This window comes from Sinohyriopsis cumingii, chromosome 15 (genome assembly GCF_028554795.1).
Source record: "Sinohyriopsis cumingii isolate HCF-2022 chromosome 15, ASM2855479v2, whole genome shotgun sequence".
In the NCBI taxonomy this organism is placed as follows: Eukaryota; Metazoa; Mollusca; class Bivalvia; order Unionida; family Unionidae; genus Sinohyriopsis; species Sinohyriopsis cumingii.
This window is the reverse complement of record NC_142975.1, coordinates 126591125-126610666: the sequence shown is the minus strand read 5'-3', so window position 1 is coordinate 126610666 and position 19542 is coordinate 126591125. Positions and strand designations below refer to the sequence as shown.

At 33.5% G+C, this 19542-nt stretch overlaps 1 protein-coding gene across 2 annotated transcripts in view; it reads left to right on the top strand.

The window, feature by feature from the left end:
• The window catches only part of LOC149782712 (diphosphomevalonate decarboxylase-like), a 30272-nt gene extending 23515 nt beyond the window's left edge, over positions 1 to 6757 (top strand). For both annotated transcript variants that reach the window (XM_089934213.1, XM_089934212.1), the window contains exons 9-11: positions 1118 to 1240; positions 4310 to 4471; positions 6487 to 6757. In XM_089934213.1, coding sequence (XP_089790339.1) covers positions 1118 to 1240; positions 4310 to 4471; positions 6487 to 6627 — 426 coding nt within the window. In that variant the 3' untranslated portion in view covers positions 6628 to 6757. The remainder of the gene's footprint in view (positions 1 to 1117; positions 1241 to 4309; positions 4472 to 6486) is intronic.
• Positions 6758 to 19542: the final 12785 nt, after the last annotated feature.

Sequence of the window (19542 nt, the reverse complement as noted above, 5' to 3'; positions counted from 1 at the left end):
TTTCCCAATCAACATATTTAATTACGACACTGGTAGAATAAAAATATAACTTCCCCTAGTCATTAGAGTGTTTTGCCATACTCATAAGATGATAGTATTCCTTTCCTAATCAACAGATTTAATTACCACTATGGTGTGTGTGTGATGTGTGATTAGGATTTTTAACGTAGCTTTAACAATTTTTCAGTCATATCACTACAATGTCTGCAGTGTGGCATTTATAGTGATGTCTAGCACTGGAGCATCATGCCACAGACATGGAGCATGATGTCCCACCCAGTCACATTATCCTGACACCTGGCCAACCAGTCCTAACACTAACCTCTTAATGCTGAGCACCTAGTGAGGCAGCTGTTAGTACCATTTTTGTTAGTCTTTGATATGACTCAGCTGGGGTTAATTACCACTCTGGTAAAATGGGGAAGAAAAAGAATAATACTTAACATGAAAACCCTCCATCATGAGAATAAACAATGCACATCGCTAGAAATGACATTATACTGAAGCTACCATTTTACCGATGAAAATGTCATTTTTACAAAACCATGAAAATATATTTCACAAGAAGCAGCAAATTCATGGTATTTATGTTTTATTTAGATATTTTTATTTATTAAGATCAAAAATGAATTATATATTTTCTGACTTCCTTGTTGTAGACTTAATTTATAGTAGCAGGTCTCAAATTCATGATAGTCACAAATTCTTTCTTAAACTTATGAAACCGTTTTCTGTATATAACAGGTTATCAGGAATTGCTGATTTCTCTTGAGAACATTGATGTGAATAAGCAAAACCAGTCTCTCAATAGCTTGTGATGAGATGTAACTATAATGTCTGGTTTACCATATAATTCAAAATTAGCTCCCTAATTATCAGTTTTGTTCAGTTATCAGTAAAACTGTTTATTTCTCTGAATATGAAAAGTTAATTATCCCTTGTACAATAAAACAAAGATTACTCCTTTGTAAATTTTTTAGTCAATAGCTACCATTTCCTTTTCAAATAGTTACATTTTTCTTCATAGCAAATTTGCATCTACCACTGTTGATCTTTTGTGTGTGTGTGTATATATATATATACATATATATATTAAATTTAATTTTCTTCTTTACAGGACAGTAACCAGTTTCATGCAGTGTGTCTGGATAGCTATCCTCCGATTTTATACTTGACAGATGTATCCAGACAAATTATTCAGCTTGTCCATGCATTTAACTCTTCTTGTGGGAAGACAAAGGTAATGAGTCAAAAGCTGATGAATATTCTTTTTGTCTTACCCAATCACCTATAAAGATTGAGACACAAACAGTGTTAAAGACCGAGGTACATTCACTTAATGTGTGCACACCTCGTTAATTCAATAATAGATGTTAAAGTTCTATTGTACATTTTTGTGAAAGTCATTTATGGCTGTATTACACTTTGATGAAATATTACAATACATCTGAAGTCACATATGATTGTATTATACCTTGATAAATTATTACAGTGAGTCTGAAGTTTTTAATCTAATATGCTGGATAATTCTGTCTTACCTGTGCAAGTGAAAATCATAAAAACAATTACCGTATTTGTTGGCCTATAAGATGATACTTTTATACCAGAAAATCTTAGCTTCATCTTATACTCTGAATCGACTTATATGTGGATTATGTCATATGAATCATTTTATCATATTTCATGTAATTTTTCGCATGGAAAAGGGTTCTCCAATAAGTACGAAAAATAATGTGTAAAACATACTTCATTTTGGGGAAGAGATTGTATATGAAAAAATATCGGACCCCACATTAAGAAGGATTTTAAACAATTACATGATCGTTAATATTAAAAATTAATGTGCATCAGATGTAAGTGCACTAAATCAGCATATACTAGTAATATACGTTGTTTAAATTTGATTACTGGTACATATATGTGCATTAGAATTGAGAAGTTAGGAGATAAATAACTATGACAAGGACAGATATTCCATCAGAATTTTCTTCTTGCACCTCACGATCAAATAAAAATGATGCCCATTATGAGAGAGAGATGTCTTGATGTATCTGTATTGTTCACTTACCTGATGACTGTGATCTTACTCATGTACAAGTGCAGTGCTATATTCCATTATCAATTAATACCACTGGGTAAGCAGATCCTTTTAGTTTTAGTTACCACTTCCATTGTCCACATTGTTCAAGAATCACATGGCTTTGTAGTGGTATTTACATTCTAGTTAAATATGCTATGCTGTAGTCTGGTTTTCCAAGCTAACACCTGTTTGAGGTCAAGATTCAGCATACCAGATCAGATTAGTGAGGCTATCAATAGGGAAATGAGGCTACCCATGGGTATTATAAATATGCTACTGTATAATGATAGGAAATGCTGGTTACTCATGTGAATTTCTCAACCAGTGACATCATTTGAACTTGCTAATAGAGCTCTCAGCATTTTGAATTATCACCAAAGGTCAAAAACAATTGCCTCCTAAGTACAGGAAGAGTACATGCCCATAAAAAATCTTATGTGTTGGGAATGGAGAAGTCGTTGAACTTGCAAAAAAAATAGCATGCAAAATGGTTGTTCTTGGGATCTAACCTAAGTGGAGCCTTTATGGATATAACTATTGTGAATATTTAAACTCTGAAGGAGTATGGTATGTATTTTCATAGTTTACATTTTCAGTTTAATTGATTAATGTTTTCCCTCTTTGACAAAAGCTTCAGCTAAATAGGGGCAGTAAGGTACAAAGAAACAAAAAAACATGAATAGCTGTAGACTTTCTCTCTCTCTCTTTCATACTGAGCGATAATATTTTATTTTGATCACATGTTGCAAGAAGAAAAATGAGATGGAATACATCTACCGCTCTCTCTCTCTTTGTATCTCTCTTCAAAAAATAACTCTGGAAAAAGGATTTTAGCATTGATACTGCAATTACCCAAGTTCTGGACATCTGAAATGGCATACAGTAATACCTTTCATATTTATGAAACCAGAAGTTACTATAGTTTAATTCCACATAGCATCGTGAATTTTATCCTATCTGTAACTATAAATTTTCAGGTTGGCATCATTATATGTAGCAAAAAGTACAAAATACATTTAGATTACTTTGTGTGAAACAAATTAGGTACTTTTAGTTACATTCAACGATCCTGACCTGAAAGGTTACTGAGTTACATATAGATAAAATTTGCAATGCAGCATGGAACGAAGTGAAAAAGATGAAGTTTAGTTATTAATCTGGCCTTGTCTTATACTCAGCATTAACTTATATATGGATGAAGGATGGAAAATTTGCCAAATTTGCTCATTCGACTTATACTCTGCATCAATTTATAGACAACTACGGTAGCAGCGGAGACCAATCATTCTGTGGATCATGTGTTTAAATTTACCCATTTTTTAAAGACATTAATTGTAGAAAAAGCTTAATTTACTTGTATTAATTATAGCTCACATGTCAGAATCTGTGGATCTTTGAGGAGTAGAAATTGGAAAGCCACAGGGAATCACTGGTCTTTGTTAGACAGTGACACCTCCTTGAATGTGGTTTGAAATATTTAATGTGTTTTGAATTAAGGTTTTACACAAGAACTGCTGAGTTGCAAAGCAAGTGCTTTACTCCAGTACTGTGTAGCTACAATAAATTCTATTTCACCTGCATTTGGACTCGTGGCCGAGTGGTCTAAAGCGCTTTCCATTATGGATCACTGCCATCCCACCTCTGTCTCGGATTCAGCCAATGTGGGTATGTGAGAAAGCTGCCAGTAGCTTCTTGTGGGTCGGTGGTTCTTTCCAGGTGTTTCCCGGGTTCTTCTTCCACCATTAATACTGGCTGCCATGTATAGCCTATCGTGTGCTGAAAAATGGCATTAAACCCCACAACAACAACAACAGCATTTGGACCCTTTTGGAGTCATGGGTTCGTCTTGCATTGTTGTAATTGTTGTTATGGATTTTGGGCCTCTGTTTTTTAATAAAAGCTGAATTAAAGTTTAATTTCAATGTTGGCTCGAACCCATTGCTGCCAGTTTCATAGATAACTACATCAGACGTGTCAACGGCCGCTCGGTGATGTATGGTTACTCTTACAGGTACAGTATATGTAGTCCTGATGTGGCTGCAGATGCTGCACACAATATGTATATTTCATACCAGTTTTATCACTGTACTGAGGAAGCAGAGGTAAGTTTGTAGGACCATTTGATCCTTCTGGTATGTGAGCATATGCATTTATACATAGTGCTTTTAATTTGTCTGAATTCAGTTGGAGGCATCTTTTGTCAGAAATTGACAATTTCTATCTTTGCAGGTTGCATACACATTCGATGCAGGACCCAATGCCTGTTTATACCTCCTTGAGGAAGATGTGGGCAGAGTTTTGTCTCTTGTATGCCATTTCTTTCCACCAGAGAAAGATGATATAAACACATTTGTCCAGGGATTACAAACACCAAACATTTCTCCTAAAAAGGTACTCTTGCAGACATGAAATGACTTGGTTTTAAATCAAATTTGTTATGACTCAGCTGGGGATCGAACCCATGACCTCCCACATCCAAGGTGGATGCTCTAACCACTAGGCCACTGGAGCGGTTTCATGTTGAGTAAAGTTGTGACTAAACAGGAACTTTCCATCTAATATTCAACTTGAGTAAAGTTGTGACCCAACAGGAATTTTCCATCTGTTATTTAAGTTGAGTAAACCTGTGACCAAGCAGGAACTTTCCTTCTGTTATTCAAGTTGAGTAAAGTGCATTCTTGTTTCGAAAACACATTGAGGACAAGGTATTCTTTTGTTACCATTTCACTTGCAGGTTGTACAAACATAAAGCTTCATTGTGGATTCAGTTGCCATAGAAGCACAGTTGACCATCTAGTCAGACTTATAACATTTACTGGATATGTTTTCATAATGAAAAAATATGTTGTAGCAATGTTTTGAGAAGCAAAAGACAGTCTAGTAATAATGTAACATACCTGACTCATGTGTACCTTCTGTAGATTGAACCTTGACCAGTGTACCTATCCTGTGAGTGTCAACTGTCAGTGGAACACATACTTATTGAGTGTATCAGCTTTCGCTATCGATAGTCAGAAGAACTTATGAAGTATCACTTGAGAAAATCATTAACCTTTTAGGGAATACAGCTTATATACCAAAATTTGGACAACATATTTTAAGGACATTTTTGAAAATAGTTTTTACATGTTTTTTATTTAAGGTCATTTTGTAAAATATTTGTTACATATTTATTTGATATGCCTTTTATGGTATTTTAACGTCTTTACCTTTTATCTTTTATCTTGTACTGTGTGTTTATGTTTATTTGAAAGGGTTATTTTCCTAAAGTTTTAATCTGCAAATCTCTGTCTTTAGAATTTTAGAATTTCATTTTCAATCAGTACCATATAGCCAGTAATGTTTTTAAATGCCATTAAACCCCACACATATCTACGTACCTACATGCATGCATGCAGGTTTGGCAGACACACACACCCACATGCACACTTACTTTAGAACAGTTCTAAATTTCTGCACTGTTGCCAACATCCTTTATGCAGCATTTAGCATCAGAAGTTGTAAAACTGTAGTCTCTAGTGTGAGTTTCATAATTTGCATGTGAAGGATAGTATTAAAAAATAACCACTAGAGTAACAGGTTTAGAAGCAGGGGTCATCCCAAGGTGAAAAACAGCAGTTGACCAACAACATAGCTGAACAGGAAAAATAGTGCTGTGGAGTGCATGCAGTGTTGGTTACTTAGAAATTATGGCAATCTTGCAACTGCAGTATCTCTTACAGAGAAGTTTTGTAATCTTCCTTTTATCAGTGCCTACTGGAAGCCAAGTTTTTCAAGGATACTTTTACAAATTTTTTTTTGACACTGAAGATATGGCATGTGTTTTGTTGTTACAAATTGTTCAGCACTGTTAAGGAATGTGTTTCAGTCTGACAGTACATTTTATGGGGCTGAGGTGGGTTGGGAGGTGAATGTTTAATGATACAAATCTATGCAGGTAGTTGACTAAGTGGACTTGATTTGAAGCAATTAGCCGATTGTCAAAATTCATTAGTTATATGGGCTCTATTAGGAATCAGATGCTTTTTTTAAAGATTCTTAAATGACCATCAGACGTTGAGAAAATTGGAATAATTTCTAAACCTTGAAAATTAATTGAGAAAACTCTAAGTACAGAAAATAAATATCCAAAATAATATTATTTCAGTTAGACATTTATTTAAAAGTATGTTTTATATTGGGTAGATTAATTTTAAAGATCAACTACTTTTTAAACCCTATTCTCATTCATAAGCGCATACATAAAATGATGCCAGTCATTTAAGTAGAAAACATTTAATGCCTGGTCGACCTCTGTAGAAAATATTTATCTTTACTGAATATTCAGAATGTGTTAAGCTTAATTACGTTTTTGCTGTTTACTTAAAAATCATATGTAGAATGCTGAATATCAATCTGTTTTTCAGACAGATGTATCTTTCATTTCACTGCCAGTTCAGAGAGGGGTTATTCAGTACGTCATACACACACGATCTGGTCCTGGACCCAGCATTGTTCAAGACCCAGCAGAGTCTCTTCTTCAAGCTGATGGATTTCCAAAATCTTGATAACATTAAATCAATAAATGTTTTTGTTATGTTTATTTATTCTTCCACATATTAAATTATAAATATTACCTAGTCATCTCTCATAAACTGTAATAGTTTTTTATAATATTACATGTTACTTATCACTTTATATGATTATGAATTGTCTTTATAAACCCTTGAAATTCCTCTGCAGTATTCTCTTTATTGATTGGCTGTGATTGTGGGAAAATTTCATTACCCTGCCTACTGGAATATTTTGGTTTTACTATTACTACTAACATTTTAGTGGCCATTTTTTTAATCAGCTGCCCAAAGGGAATTGTGGAGATCAAGTCACGTCGGTCTGAATATGGCCCATTACTCCCACATAGGCTTATTTTGCTATGTTAAGATTATCATGTGCTGAAAATGGCATTAAACTCCAAAAAAAGAAGAAAAAGAAAAAAAAAACTAAAGGAATCGGTCAGTTGACAGCATGCATGTGGAAAGGAGTGGGGGTATACCTATAACATGGAATACACCCTGTATACAGGCATGTTTTAAGTGTTAACTTTTAGGAGTAAATAAACTCACTTCTGTTTAAAGAGGACTGTGGAGTAAATCAGCCTTCAAACAGAAAGAATGTTATCCAGCCACAACATGATTATGCCATGAAATAGCTCTTGCAGTGCGATGCTATTCCAAATTTATCTGTCTGCTATAGTCTACTGTTCCAGATTGAATGATTACTGTAAATCTGGAATATCTGTATCCATAATCATTCCTTCACATATCCAGCAATTTGAATGCTTAGAAGTGAAACCGAGAGTGACACACTTTTGCTGTTAAACATTTCTCCATGTGACATCATACTGACCTTGCATATACATTCCGTGTTGAAAAAATTATGTTGTTTTTGAGTCGGATATTCTATTTATTCAGAAGGACAGTTGGTCTTGAATTATAATTGGTAAAGATTAAACTAATAAATTTTACTAGTTATATAACATCACAAAAAGTTACAGGGACCATATTTAACATGCAACAAGTGAAAGGTGCAGCATCTGTATCAAAGTGAATCAAATTATTTCTTCTTCTTTAACTCCTGTTTCCATTAAAATTAAAACCATGTAATAAACAATCTCAAATGGGTGATGATTTAATGTTAAATTTTTGAAACGTTTGGAATAATGTCCAGCTTTTGCTTGCCAAGTCTCACAATAGCTGGACATTATTCAACAAGTTTCATAAATTCAGTATTAAATCATTACCCATTTGAGATCCTCTATGTTAAGATTACTCTTAGTGCACTTTCATATACTGTATACATAGATTACTCTTACTTCTGCCCCAATACTGTATACATAGATTACTCTTACTTCTGCCCCATATACTGTATTATACAAATTACTCTTTGTTCTCATTCATATACTATATGATACAGATTACTCTTAGTCTACTCCATATACTGTATATACAGATTACCCTATGACCTCTTCCATATACTGTATTTGCAGATTACCTTTGACCTCTTCCATATACTGTATATGCAGATTACCCTTTGACCTTTTCTATATACTGTATATGCAGATTACCCTTTGACCTTTTCTATATACTGTATATGCAGATTACCCTTCGACCTTTTCTATGTACTGTATTTGCAGATTACCTTTTGACCTCTTCCATATACTGTATATGCAGATTACCTTTTGACCTGTTCCATATACTGTATATGCAGATTACCCTTCGACCTTTTCTATATACTGTACTTGCAGATTACCTCTTGACCTCTTCCATATACTGTATATGCAGATTACCTTTTGACCTGTTCCATATACTGTATATGCAGATTACCCTTTGACCTTTTCTATATACTGTATATGCAGATTACCCTTCGACCTTTTCTATATACTGTATTTGAAGATTACCTTTTGACCTCTTCCATATACTGTATATGCAGATTACCCTTTGACCTTTTCTATATGCTGTATATGCAGATTACCCTTCGACCTTTTCTATATACTGTATTTGCAGATTACCTTTTGACCTGTTCCATATACTGTATATGCAGGTTACTCTTAGCCCACTTCAATATTCTGTTCATACAAATTACTTTCTTAGTCTTTCATATACTATATTATATAGATTACTCTTACTCCACTTTCATATGCTGTATATAAAGATTACTCAGTCCTCTTTCATAAACTATATTATACAGGTTACTCTTAGTCCTTTTTCAAACCTTAAGAAAGGGACTGTCTAATATGTTTCTTTGAAGTAATACATAGACAGCAACTTCAATTGAACATACATTATAAATTGAAGCTTGTATATTTTTTTTGTAATTGATTAATAAAGGATCTTTACAAAAAGCAATACAAGTTTTAAAGTAAAAAGTACTTTAAAGCATTTGATGAATTATTAAAATGAGTCTTAAATTTTCAAGAATATTGAATTGTGGTAACTAGTGGGGTAAAAATTAATAAGCATTCCAGATATACTCACTTATTAGTCAGGTCTAACTGCAGGCTGTATAGATCCAGATCTGCTATCCCATGATGCCCCAACAGATATGAGTGTATGCATTTTCTTTGGATTGATAAATAGAATAAAGCACAAGAACCTTGATCTGCAAACCATGTGACTATGTTTGCAATTAGACCAGACATACAGGCATGAATATAGAGTAAGTTCACTACTACTGCTGTTAACATATATGTTGGCATTCTGGTGTCATACTTTAAGCACATATATACATGCAATATAACTAGGAGTTTTTAAAACTTGCTTTTTCAAGCTGATCAGTTTTGGTCGGATCCAAAAAGAGTAGCGGTAGTGACATTATTTAAAGATGCTGTTCATAGTAATGTTCGTCCGAGATCTTGATGATATAAGTATCATTGAAATACGTATTTGATATATTTGATATGGTATCTAAGATGGTAGCTATCTTTACCAGCTCTATGCCAGGTTATTTCATTCCTTTGTAATGTCACAACGATAAAAGACTGCACACCAAGTGTAATCAGTATTAGATAGATGACCTTGAAGGTTATAACTAGCTTTACTGACTGTATACCAGATTACCTCATTGTTATCTAGTATCCTAATGATAAAAGATCATTTACCAAGCTTTATTGGCTGTGAAGGTCATTGACCAGAAGCATTTATGAGATGGTCTGTTGTCCATCGACTGTCTGTCTGTCTGTTAGCACAGATTTGTTTTCAATACTCCACTTAAACTACTTGGAGGATTGCCATCACATTTTATACATACATTCGTCCCATAGTCTAGCTGGGCCGAAATTAAAAAGGTGCTACTCAGATATCCAGCATCTTGAAAGTAATGCTTCTCTTGCATGGATGGTCGTATCAATATGGGGTACTCACCGAAGGACTTCTTATGATATCTAGTGGGTCCCAAGTAAAAGGTGATGCTGATCTGAATACATTGTGGCTGTCACATTAGTCATTTTGAAAAATTTTTTATTGGTACACTTCCAGAAAGTCCTATCATGTTTTGTTGGTCCTTCATGAAGATGTTGCCAATCTGATGTCCATTGCGGCTGCTTCAGTTGTCATCTTGAAAGTCCTGCTACCACTACGTCTTGTGATTTGATTGTCATTTCAGTATTCAGTTTTGCAGAAAGAATTCTGATTATGTTTACTTGCTCTTAAATCAAAATGGTATTGATCTGATGTTACTGCTAGTCCACTTCAGTAAAATGTGATATTTCCATTAGGTTTTCACCAGAAGATTTCTCATGATGTCTGGATGGCTTTAAATGAAAGGGTGGTGCCTGAACATTCAGTATGGCTGCCACACTGTCCATTTTGAAAATGTTATTATTGCTAGACCTTCAGAATGGATGGTCATATCAACATGGGGTTTTCATAAATGACTTGATCCTAAATGAAAATGATTTGGCTCAGTCAACATGGCCACCTCTTTGGTCATCTTGAAAATCTTTTCACACCTGAATGAATGAATGGTCATAGCAGTATGGAATTTTCACAGAAACATTTCTGAAGATGTCTAGTTGCTCCTACATGAAAATGGTGCTGATTTGACTTCCAACATGGCTACCTGAATGGTCATTATAAAAAACTTGTTGTGGCTACTCATAGATGGTGGTTATTTTCATATTGTGCTTTCGCCAAACAAATCTTACAGTCTTGTTGGTCCTAAATGGAACTGGTGCCAATCTGATATCCATTATAGGCTTAAAAACAATTTACAATCATTTTCTTCCAGCTTATTGAGTACTGTTCATCTTGGCTTTCTCATTTATACGCCTTCTTGGCTTGAGTGTGCTCTCATGCCCAGTGTTTGGATATTTCATCATGAAAACAATTGCTAACTTTAAAAAGGTCTCAAAATGTTGTATCCTTTTCCTTCTTTGAAGAATGTTTTCTGGTTAAAATGGTTTAGGTTTTGCAAATTGTTTTTATTTTGCTTGAGAAGTTGATCAAGGAACAATCATTTTTGCTTGAGATCACTGTTGTTGCAGTTTTTCAACAATACAGTGCATGTCCACTATGTTCAGGTGGTTTATAAAGCTGTCTATAGATACAGTTGATAAAATTATGAAGGTGCTTGTTGCTATCGCCTATTATGATTTGTTCCCCATTTTTTCACAAAGGAAACAAGTGAAAAATAATGTTAGATATATGCCTGTCTGATTTTGGCCTTCTTTGCAATTCCAGAGTGTATCAGCACAAAAGCATGGTTATCTTTAATACATTTATTTCTCTGGATATGCACTTTTATTACATTTGTCACTCAGGATGAACATTTTAAAGCATTTCTTTCTCTCTGGATATCCACTTTTAATACACTTATCTCTGAATACACACTTTTAATTCATTTATTTCTCTGGATATACACATTAACACCTAGCAATGAGTTAACGTGGCAGGAGGTAGTAGCCAATTGCAGAGCTCTGTTGCATCATGGTCATGCATGATACACTAAAAATCTGGAATTTCTAGTTGTACTACAAAATACATAGGGATAAACCTCAATTTTTGGAATCTATTTTTTTCAGTCCAAAATTGGCCCGTGGTCAGAATCCGATTTTGTATCAGGATTTTAGACTTTTAGGTCTCAGATCCAAGGAAACCAGTATGAACTGCAAACAGACAGATGAACCTTTGCAAAAAGCTAGGCTGCTTGTTATTGAAAAATCACCTGGAATTTGGTGTTTTCGGATGCATTCAGAAATAGATTTCAAAATGTGTTTCCTACTTGAATTTCAGGTGAAAACGACAAGAACCTCCAGGGGTTAATGTGTTAATACATTGAACTCTCTAGATATACACATGTAAGTAGCCTTTTGGATAGACACTTTTGATACATTTATTTTAGCCCTCTGGATAGACGCTTTTGATACATTTATCTCTCTGGATTTACACTTTTAATTCATTTGTCTCTCTGGATATAACATTTAGTACATTGAACTCTGGATCTACATTTGAAATTTATCTCTGGATATACACATTTAATACATTTATCTTTGTGGATATATACTTTTAAGTATCACTCTGGATATACACTTTTGATACATTTATCTCTCTGGATATACACTTTTGATACATTTTTTTTTACTGGATATGTACTTTTAAGACGTTTATCTCTGGATTTACATATTTAATACAATTAATTTTCAGTAGCAGCAGCTTCAGTGGTTTGCTAATGTCTTGTTAATATTTTGCTAATGTCTTGTTAATGTCTTGCTAATGTCTTACTGATGTCTTGCTAATATCTTGTTAATGTCTTGCTAATGTCTTGTTAATGTTTTGTTAATATCTTGCCAATGTCTTGCTGATGTCTTGGTAATGTCTTGTTAATGTCTTGTTAATATCTTGCTAATGTCTTGTTAATGTCTTGGTAATGTCTTGTTAATGTTTTGTTAATATCTTGTTAATGTCTTGCTGATGTCTTGTTAATATCTTGCTAATGTCTTGCTAATGTCTTGGTAATGTCTTGTTAATGTAATTGTTAACATTTTTTTGGTTGATAGAGTCTGATTATCCTTGACATTAATTATTATAGAACTAAGATAACTCATTCTACCACACCTTTGCTCACTCACTTCTATCACCCCAGTGTCAAGATCAAAGTCACAAAGCACTTTTGTTAAGATTTCTTCATTTTGTTCCCTAAAACCCTTTTGTTAATTTTTGGGACAAAACATTGTCAAGCTGGGATGATTCATTCTGTGATGCACATACTTGCCACACTGAGCTTGGGATCAAGTACATACGGTAGTCATAGTAAACTCGGGTTAAGTTTATTTCCTATATCCCTTCAGAGGATGTTTGTTACTTGGGATGAATAAGTGTGAAGCTGAGACAGTTTTTTCTGTGACATATGCTCTGTTCTCTTGTTTTTCATTTTATTATGTTTTGTAAAGTTCTTGATGGACTTTTTCATAAATTGATCTGATCATTATTAAACAATGACAATTTATTCTGTGATACTTGCTCTCCTTTTTTTTGACCTATGAGTAAAGGCCATGCATTTTATACCAGTGTTTTAGTTTTGGGTTTGAGATACAGGCCCTCGTCATCTTGTCAGTTCTGCTGGTCACACACCAAAATCAGAATTGCAATTGTCTGGCATACACCATCCAGTGGACATTGTTATTTGTTACTTAATAATAATAATAATAATAATAATAATGTGGGCTTAGTATAACACCTACTCTTAAGGTGCTCTAAGCACCTTACAATATTAGATGACACGTAAAAACATACAAGGACAAGGTTACAAAAACAAACACTATGAAATTGCAAAACAAAATGATGTTAACTTATGAATGTTATGAATTAATTGGGTTCTATTATATGTTGACAGAAATAAATTATTATAATTATAAAAAGGTGTATGATTTACAAAAAAGAAGACTATTAGATAAGAACAATATTGTCTGATGTTGGTGTGAAGAACAAAAGGAATGTCTTTGTAAGAACTGTAAATATTTGACTTCAACATTAAGCTTACAAAAACAACAATAACCAAATGAAGGTCTTAATGGTAAATAAGGGTCACTTTTGGTAGGTGTTGAACTGTTAACTTCTGCAATGGAAATAAGCATTATATCCACATTCTTGAAAAATTAAATGGAAAAATAACACATTCTCATTTCCTTAAATGAACAAAAATACATGAAATATGAAGAATAGGTTATTTGGAGTACCTATTTTAGTAACTTAAAATGAAAACTTAGTTCTTTTTGGGCTGATAAAGAAACAAAATATAATGTATGGAAGAGAATAGAATAAATGGCTTATGAACACAAACTTTAAATTTGATTTGCACAAATTTGAAATGCTTGGTTAAAAAGATGAAAATACAACAAGGAATTTAAAAAGATCATAGTCATGAAACTTTATTACTTTTTCATATGTTTCATACTTATTTGTCTTTTTGTGGATATATTTCTTTTGTGACGATCTTCCACATTCTGTTCCTGTGTCTCCACTAGTGGTCTTTTATATGTTGTCTCAATTCTTGTATTTTATATTGATTGTAACCAGTGTTGTAGCTTATTTGACATTCTCTATGTTAGATCTCATTCCTTTAAAGTCATTGCCTTTGTTTCTTTTCATACTGACTCATACTTTATCACCCATTTATATCAAAACTATTTGAATTTCCAGATAAAATGTAATAAATGGTTACTCTTTTGTATTCAGGCTTTGGATGAATAGTTCCGCTTTTGTATCTAGGTTTCGTATGAATGGTTACACTTCTGTGTTTAGATTGATTATTTAGGTTTTGTATGAATAGTTACACTTTTGTATTTAGGTTTTGGATGAATGATTAGACTTTGTGTTCAGGTTTTGGATGAATGGTTACATGTTTGTGCTTAAGATTTGGTTGAGTGGTTACACTTTTGCATTAGGTTCTGCATGAATGTGTACTCTTGTATATTTCGGTTTTGGATGAATGGTTACACTTTTGCATTAGTTTTACATGAATGTGTACTCTTGTACATTTCGGTTTTGGATGAATGGTTACACTTGTGTATTTAGGTTTTGGATGAATGGTTACACTTTTGTCAAGTTCCTGTGATAAAATTATTCATTCTAAATGTCAGCTCATTCCTGTCTTGGATTGAATTCACACAGACGTGGTATCCAATTCACAACGAAGGACTATATTGAATAAGGGCCATTTTCTGCCTCTTCTCCAAATGTGCATATATGATGTGTACTGTACACATGAGGTGGTTAACATTTCTTTCTGACGTCAGTTTTGTGTTCATGTGTCTGTTGCCATGGTTACAGGGTGTCAAAACACTATAAAAAAACACATGAAAAGTAGTCATTTTTTCCATTTACTTCTCATAGATACTGCTTTACCATGAGCTGTTTACTCAGTTTCAAATTTGCAATATGCATTTTTATTGTTTTAGGGGTTATAAAGCTCTAGTTTAATTTCTAAAATGTTTCCAAAATGGTCTATCTTAGACAAAAATAGAATATCGAACTTGTACATCAACTGAAAACTGATTCTAAAATATGTTGACAAAAAGGTACTTAATCATAAAATAGAACAACTGTTCCTCAGTAAAATATTATTGAATGATGTTTAATATTACTGAATTTTTTAAATGATTGTTTGATATTATTGAATATGACTGTAACTGAGGCGTTAACAAGGGCCTGTACATTCGCTTCTTCACCGAATACATGGGTTTGTTACTTTCACTGGAAATGCCAAATGTTCTTTATGTACTTTTATCCTTATATTTTCATAGCTATATAGCACACACACTACTGTTTTCTATCGTTAGAGATTTAAAAAATTAATTGTCTTCCACACCCATTGAGGTAGCCTATAGATAAGCTATAATCTATTTATAAACTATACATTCATCCATAAAGATATAATATGGACATTAATAGAAAGAAAACACTATTGGTTCTGCACTTTTAATGAACTTTCAATAATATGAAATATGTTTTAGAAGTAATGGCATTGGAGAATACAGGAGAGAAACAGACTATAGGTATTGTACTCTCTAGACCTTTTGTCTATTCTTAAACCAGTGTGGGAATACTTCATTGCACTGACTGCATACAGCTGCCTGTGAAATGAGAGGATGTAAATGTTTATAAAGAACATATACCTATAATGAACAAATGGAAACCCAATCATTATTATTCGTTTAGCAAATGATATTTACCAGCACTTAAGAGTCTGCAAAGATGGTGAATTACATCGTGCAAGATTTGTGGATTTATAGAAAGAATGCAACTTTCAAGGAATTTTTGGGAACAAGTTTGCACATAAACTTGAATGAAAAATGAGTCGAAGTAAGTATTTTTCTACCTTTTCATTGTTTAAAGTAACCATGTACGACTATACTCTCTCTCTCCTATGCACATGGAGGCCTATATTCATTTCTTTGTAGTGACTTAAAACTGGGGCCCTAGTTGGGGGCAATGAAGAAATTCAAAAACGTATAGAAACATTTTAACGAATAAAATAAGGTTATATGAATATGGGTTCATATATACCATTAAAGTAAAGCTAGTCACATTATTACATTCACTATTATAATTTGACAGAGGTTTCAATGGCAAATTTTGTGCATCAATATTTTAAGTACTGTATACTATACATGTAGGCCAACATGCTTGTCCGTATTCCTATGCAAAAATCATGCGAATATCTCGCCATAAGGCTTTCGATATAACGGGAGGTTCAGAGAAGTGTTAAAATGAAAATCTCTGCAGGCAAGAGACGATGAAGCATCTGATGAAAGAAATGCATTCACTAAACACATATTACTCAAAGGTAGCAGTTAACCAAAACTAATAGCAAATCCTGATGATTGTAACATCCCCACTCATCCAGCCACAATATGACCCAGGGGTGAGGCACTCCTGCTGTCAGTACAGTTGAGATGAGCAAATGTTACTGTAATTTCCATTTTGTTTTTGTTTGTATTAAACCTTGGACCCCTCTTAGATTCAATGGGAGTTGACCAGACAGAACTTGCAATGACTGCACAGTCATCAGAGAAAATACAAAGCATTAAAAATAAAGGATTCAGGCCAACATGGACATAAAAAGTCAAATTATTAATGAGTATGTCTTAAAAATTTACCTTTTTTTTTTTTTTTACATTCATTTGAATGTGGTTATGTACATTGCCAGATAACCAATTAAGCATACCAAGCACATGTTTAGGGCATTTATAATTATTTGCAAAAAATTTAATCGAACGAATTATATATGACCATTTTGATCTGCATGTGCGAGTATTGTGATTTGGAATGGTGGCAGCACTTTTATTTTCCAGCTTTTATTAGATACTGATATTACTTTTTTTTAAATTTCACATTTAGTAGTGGGGGTGGGGTATTTTCAGCGATGAGGGCCCAGGAAGCCCTTAATCTGGCAAGTTTTATGTATTATCAATCTCTCTTCCTCAGTATCACCGCTCCGGTGGCCTAGTGGTTAGACCGTCCGCCTCGGATGTGAGAGGTCGTGGGTTTGATCCCCGGCCGAGTCATACCAAAGACTTACAAAAATGGTACTAACAGCTACCTCTCTTGGCACTCAGCATTAATAGGTTAGTGTTAGGACTGGTCGGCCTGGTGTCAGGATAATGTGACTGGGTGGGACATCATGCTACATGTCTGCGGCATGATGCCCCAGTGCTAGACATCACTATAAACTGTCACACTGCAGACATCGTAGCAGTATGACTGAAAAATTGTTAAAGCTACGTTAAAAAAATACAAATCACACAAATCACAAATCTTCCTTAGTATCACTCAAATAAGATGCCATAATAATGGAAACATCATGATATGGATGACAACTAACAACATCATTAGGTTTTACTCTGACCTCTAAGAGTGTAACTATGTTTCGTTCTGATCACTAACATAATCACTTGGGTTTTTTCTGAACACCAACATCATCATTAGGGTTTGTTCTGATCACTAACTATCGCTAGGTTATGTTCGGATCACAAACAGTATCTTTAGGTTTTGCCCTTACCATTGAGAGCATCACTAAGTCTTGTTCTGCTGACTACCATCATCACTATGTTTTGTTCTGATCACTAACAGTAACCCTACGATTGCTCCGACCATTAACAGGATGATATTATTTTATTCTGATCACTTATATCATCACTATGTTCTGTTCTGATCACTAAGATCATCACTGTTTTTTATGATCACTAACATTACTATTTGGGTTTAATCTGGTCACTAATATCGCTATGTTATGTTATGATCACTAGTCATCAACACTTTTTTTTTCCTGACCACTACCATTATCACTAGGTTTTGTTCTGATTACTAACGATACTACTAGGTTTCGTTGACACTTCCCAGGGTAAAAATTTGCCATAAGGTGCAAATATCAGGAACTTAAATAACGTCTCACTATGCTTTTGAAGAACTGACACTGTACACTCAAATTATCTACAGAAAACACAACCATCACGTGGCAGTATTCTCAGTGCAAATTGTAAAATTTAAGTGAACACTTACGTAACTTCAGCCATTTTCACAGACACTATGAAGTTCTGGAGGCTCGGGGTCATTTCTATTAAACATTTTTTTGTAGCTGTAATAATGATAATAATAATAATAATTTGTAATAAAAGAGAATAATAAACGTTAATTGCATAGCAAATTTAATTTAATATATTCTAATAAAATTAAATTTTATATATTTAAGGCTGACACTTATGACAATATACACTTAATCAGTAAGTTTTTAGCATTACTAGAGAATATATGGTAATTCAAAAAAATATTTCTTTTTAGGCAATGTCTGGCAAGAAAGAAATTAGATGGGTAATATTTCTAGATGAATTACATTATACCAAGAGATCCACAATGACAAAGTGTAGCATTATAGAAATTCGGAGAAACATAGACATGTCAAAGTATCCATCAAATGTGTTTGGGGAAAAACTATCGTGGCAAGGTGAAGGATAAAACATCTTTTACCCACTTTAGGCTATGAAATTTATCTACGTATATGTGCGAAATTTGTGAATAATTGTCGAGTTTCATTCAGTTACTGCAGTTACTGAATCATGTAAACAACATAAAACGTTCCTGAAAACAACACGTTAAAGGGCCCTGTTATCTATGTGTTTAGGCTCGAATAAATAGTAGCACAGAAAGAGTGAAAACAACAAGCTTTTTAAAATTTAACAAATAATTTATTTTCCTGGAAAATTCTGTAAAAAAAAGGAGAAGAACTTACGGAATTGTAAGCATTGTCTTTCCAAAATTTCTGTGTGAGCACTCCTCAAAATATTTCCAGAGAATAAAGAATTAACCCTCATAAAATCCAACTGATCTGAAGAATTATTATAGCTCAAATCTGGCTGCAACAAATTAACTTACATCAGTATATAAAGCCCAAAACCGATAAATCTCTCTCAAAACAAAGATTATATTGTATTATAAGACGCAGTTTCGAAATTCCCCCAAGTTGCAAAATCGGGGTGGGGTGGGGTCACATGATAATGATTATATCACATACACAGAATATGGCCTTGATTAGACCAAAGATTTTATTCCCAGAATAAGAATACAAAAGTGTTCACTTCTTAACCTACATAGTCCTATCTTGACCATGACAACAACCAATCATTTTAAAATAAAATAGAACTTTGTTTACTAATTCTGAATCCAGGTCAGAATTTAGAACACATGTTGTTTATACACTAACAGTCAAGGTCAAACAATTTTTTGAAAAAGTATCATCTGCAGTGAATAAATTTACATTACAATAGCATGTAAGAAAAATAAAAATTTAAAACTGACAAATAAACAATTAAGTTATAATAAATATATATTAAATCAGATATACGTAACATATCTACGGGTTTCTCTAAAAGCTCGTCATGTCAGGTTTTAGGATTCTGGACTGCACATTCATATGGAACTAAATAACTCCTG